We start from the raw sequence: 4,931 nt of genomic DNA on the forward strand, positions 1-4,931 counted from the left end.
AAAAAAAAAAATTGCCATATAGTTCCATGTCCATCATCAAGGAAATCTGTGACAACATGTGAACACAAAAGAGCTTGGGTAGCCCCAGCCCTGCAGTACTGCTGATGGTCATCATGGCTTCTTTCTTGAATTAGCTTTGCTCACTCCTTGGGGCTTTACACAGATGATGCATGTCCTGGCTTTTCCAACTGCTGACATAACCACTTTTAGGTTTACTCAACAGCTTCACATACTACCCTCTCAGATACACTGCCTGTCCTCCCAGGCCACCTTCTGAAATCTGGGTAGAAGCCTCCATGGCCCTATAACTCTAGTACTGTTCATTCATCTAAAACCAGCACCATGTGGATGTGGCCAATAGTTTACTGCCAGTTGGAGCAGTTACCAGGCTTCATTCTGCTTTGGTTATAGGGTTATGTGTCAAGTTCCTGGATTGTTGAGTGCTACTTGAACTCAGAAACCAATCGAGAGAAATAAATTGAGTAGGCCTCCACTATTATGAATTGTGGTGCCCTGGGGCTATCATCTTTAACCGTTACAATTTTGAGGCTGCATTGTAGAGTCTTGCTGCTTCTAGTGATGCCATCAGGCCATCTTTTCTATTGTCCTGTTCTGAAGTACTTTGCTAATGTTTTAATACTGATTAAAAGATTTTAATGCTAATCTTTTCCTCACCCAGATTCTCTGCTCCATCTTTGTAGGCTGCATTACTAGCTAGAGCTTCCATTCTGCCAAACTCAAAACTTTTTAAATCATTCTGCTGAGCCATTTGTTCTTGTTTCTCAAAGGAAAACTGGTTAAAAGCCGCCAGCAGTAGCCATGCCAATGCGTCAACATTAGACTGCCTTTAAGTTTCTTCTACAGTATTAATTGGTCCACTGCCATTAATCTGAGAGTCTCCAGAAATGACTCTGGACATGGGCAAAAGGCACAAAATTTTCAGCTGGAGCAAAATACACATGGCCTACAGTCCATTTGCCAATGGAGTCCTTCCCAGTAGAACCCCCCTGAACCTTGTCTTTACTGGCTGTATTATTCTCAGAATTCTGGGCTTCTGAGCTCTGACCAGAATCTCCCATCAAGTTCACAGCATTCTAAGGATGCTTATCCAGTCTGCATTTCCAAACCATTCCGTACTCTTCCTATAAACCAGCTCCAAAAAACTTCTGAACCATATGATCAGGTAGCATTACAACAATGGCTCCACTTCTCTGATACCAGAATCTGTCTTTAATTACCTTCTTATCACTGAGATACAATATTCAACACCCACAATTTAATGAAGAGATTCATTTTTGGCTTACAGTTGGTAGAGATTTCAGTCCATAACCAACATGCTCCAAGGCAGAACAGCATGGCAGAGGTGAAACTGCTAATGGCATGGCAGTCAGGAAGCAGAGCAGCATCAGGGGAGAGGGAACATCCACAGTTATCCTCCTCTTCCCATCAGGCTTCACCTCCCAACATCATACCCATAAGTGGAATGATCCAGTATCACACACCCATGATCCAGTCAGCTCCCAAAAGCCCCACCTAAGAGTGCATGAGGCTTTGGTGGGACACATAGATAGATAGAAGCCTTAACATAGTATGCTGGTGGTGATTATCTTGTGTGCAGGAATATCCATTGGCCTGGTATATGTGTTAGCTTGTTTGGCTCTGTGAGTGCAGAATAAGACTAGTACCTCTGCAGGGTATGGTGGTGCACGCCTGTAATCCCAGCACTCAGGAGGCTGAGGCAGGTGGATTGCCACAAGTTTGAGGCCAGCCTGAACTATACAGTAAGACCCTGTCTCAAAAAAGCTAAAAATAAAAAGACTTCTAAAACTTCATTTTGGGTAAGAGTCAACTAAAAAATTTATTGAAACTGATTTTTAGATTCCACTGCCAGAAATTTGTTCAGTAAACTTGCACTGAAAAGTGAGACTGTATTCCTAGTAAACTCATAGGTAGTTAATGCTTTTCTAGTCTGTGGACCACAGTTTTAATGATACTCTGCTGGGCTAATCCTGCCTGGCTCTCTAACAGAGATTTTCTTGCCTGTTTAATAGGAAGTTTAAAAACTGTTAGCATTTATGGAACCACAGAGGAATGTCATCGATGATGTATAGTGTGCGTGGGGAGAGTCAGATGGAGAGAAAAAACATTTTCTCAGGCTTTCACAGAGAGCAAATTGTTCAAGCAATGGCCGTGACTCATCCACATGGCTGACACTGACAAAGGATCTACAAACTGCGGTACAGGGTTACAGGATAAATCCTGAGAGTACTTGACTGACCTTATCAGATACAAAAGTTACATTTCTTGTTATATAGGTCTTACTTTATCTTGGTCTTAACCATCCAGCAGAAAAGTATAAAAACGAGGTATATAAAGTAAAGCCATATTAATATGATGAGCTGTAAAAAGGCTCAAGTCAATAACTTCTGAGGATAACCCACTAATATTATAGACTGCTAGACAGTGTTAGATTGTTTAGCTGACTTCAAACACCTATAGTATTTAGATGTCAATAGAATATCCACCTCTGACAGGACAAAAAAAAGGGAGATACAAAGGAAAGATCATTTTGTATTTATATGTACAAAATAGTTATGATAAATATACAGTTACTTTTGCTTAATTCAATGAGAAGAAAGAGCTGTACTAATAGTGTTTGGACAGGAAATCCTGTCTGCTTCTTGTACTATGGATAACCACTAAGAAGATAACAATGTACAATGTATTGATTATCGAAACTGTCCTACTAATCAGCTTTGAAACTATCTCATTCATATTTATTTCTCAATTAAAAATAAAAAAATAAAAAATAAAAATTGTAATCACAATAAAAAAATAAATTAAAAATAAAATAAAATGATTTTTTTTAAGTTATGCAACTTGGAGGTATCTAAGGATATTTAGAATGAGAAAAATAATTTTAAATTTTTAAAAAACAACTGTTAGTATTGGCTGAAAAGTTTGCACTGTTTTGGGTTCTTTGAATGGGAGAAATATTATTTGAACTCATGAGCTCTGCTAATGTACTTTCTTTAAAAGTTCTAAAGCCATGCAGGCTGGTGCACACCTGAAATCTCAGCACTTGGGAGGCTGAGGCAGGAGGATCACTTTGAGTTCAAGGTCAGCCTGGACTACATAAGGGATTTCAAGGCCAGTGTGTACCACATAAGCAAGACCCTGTCTCAAAAAAAGTTCTATTAATTGCAAAAGACTCTTTAAATGCTTTATTTTATTGATGTAAAGCAATGACATATAGCTCAAGAAACATTTACTTTCAGATTATTAAATTTATATGTTCTTCCTAAGTTTTATTCACATTAGAAAATTATTTTTCCTAGGAATTTCTGTTATGGCAAAATACATTAGCAGATATCTTTTGTTTGACTTTTAATAGTTGAAAAAGTTTAATTTGCTCTTTGCATTTTTAACTCTTTGAGTATTCTTTTATAGTGGTGAACTACTGAACATCTAAGAATGTTCTCAGGGAAGTATTTATTTTACAACAGGTAAAATGGAATGTAAAATAATCTAGAATTAAAGAGAAATGGCTGTCTTAGTCCATGTGGGCTGCTGTAATAAAATACCATAGACTTGAGTGTCTATTAAACAACAGAAATTTATTTCTCACAGTTCTAGAGGCTGAGAAGTCCATGATCAAGGTGCCAGCAGATACAGTCTCTGGTGAGGGACAATTCCTGATAGCCAGCACCTTCTCACTGCATCCTCACATGGTGGTAGGGGCCATCTAGCTCTGTGGGGTCTCTTTTATAAGGGTACTAATCCTGTTTGTGAAGGTTTACGCTCATGACGTAACCACAAGAACCCAAAAGGCTCTACCTTCTAATACCATCACTTGAGGTTAGGATTTTACCATATGAGTTTGGTTTGGTTTGGTTTGGTTTGGTTTGGTTTGGTTTGGCTTGGCTTGGCTTGGCTTGGTTTGGTTTGGTTTGGTTTGGTTTGGTTTGGTTTGATTTGGTTTGGTTTGGTTTGGTTTGGTATGGTACTGGGGATCAAACTCAGGACCTTGCACTTGCCAGACAGGCACTGATGCTACTGAGCTATATCCCTGGCCCTTACCATATGAATTTGTGGGGAAACACAGTGTTTCAGACCATAGCAAATGTAAACAGAATTCTGTTATTTAGATTCACAAACTTTTATTCAAAACAAGATATGTAGTCATGAAATAAATAATAATGACTTTATGTACAATAAAATCTTATTTGCCTTTTATCTCTCCAGCTATCATGGCACCCAACCAAATAAACAATGTTCATTAAAGAAGCAGCCAGGACCTTTCAGGTAACTAATTGATCTTTTTCTAGTCTTCATACTGAAAAATTTTAGTAAATTTTTAAAACTTGCTAGTAGGGTACCTAATTTGGAAATATGAATGATTGTTACCAGATGTGATAAAGTTCTATTTATTATATCCTTTTGTCATTGCTGACTGCATTTTGTTGGCAGTGGTGCTAGTCATTGAGATGAAACCTTCGTACATTCATATTGTATAGTAACAAAAAATAATGCTGGGCATGGGGGTTCACAACTGTAATCCCAATACTCAGGAGACTGAGAATCTCTCAATTCAAGGCCAACCTGAGCAACATAACGTGTTCAAGGCCAGACTGAACACAAGCAAGGCCCTGTCTTAAGAAAAAAAATTTATTTTTTTTCCATGATTTTATTTAGAGACAAATAGCAGTGAGACAGTTTCAAATCAAATTCGTAGGACAGTTTCAATAATTGACACATTGCATACTCTCTTCCTAGAGGTTATTTGCTGTACAAGATGCAGACATGATATCCTATTTACAAACACTGTTACAACAAATCCCTCTATTCATTAAGAGAATGTAACTATATATCTATCCTAACCATTTTGAATACACAGATACAAAATGGACATTCATCTGTATCCCCTTTTT

At 37.9% G+C, this 4,931-nt stretch overlaps 1 protein-coding gene across 4 annotated transcripts in view; it reads left to right on the forward strand.

Annotated features, from left to right (window-relative positions):
* The window catches only part of Znf280c (zinc finger protein 280C), a 71,963-nt gene that overhangs the window by 58,768 nt on the left and 8,264 nt on the right, over positions 1-4,931 (forward strand). For all 4 annotated transcript variants that reach the window (XM_023718874.1, XM_023718878.1, XM_023718876.1 and 1 more), the window contains one exon: positions 4,246-4,305. In XM_023718874.1, the coding sequence (XP_023574642.1) occupies positions 4,246-4,305 (60 nt within the window). The remainder of the gene's footprint in view (positions 1-4,245; positions 4,306-4,931) is intronic.

This window comes from Octodon degus, unplaced genomic scaffold (assembly GCF_000260255.1).
Source record: "Octodon degus isolate 3935 unplaced genomic scaffold, OctDeg1.0 scaffold00063, whole genome shotgun sequence".
Taxonomy (NCBI): Eukaryota; Metazoa; Chordata; class Mammalia; order Rodentia; family Octodontidae; genus Octodon; species Octodon degus.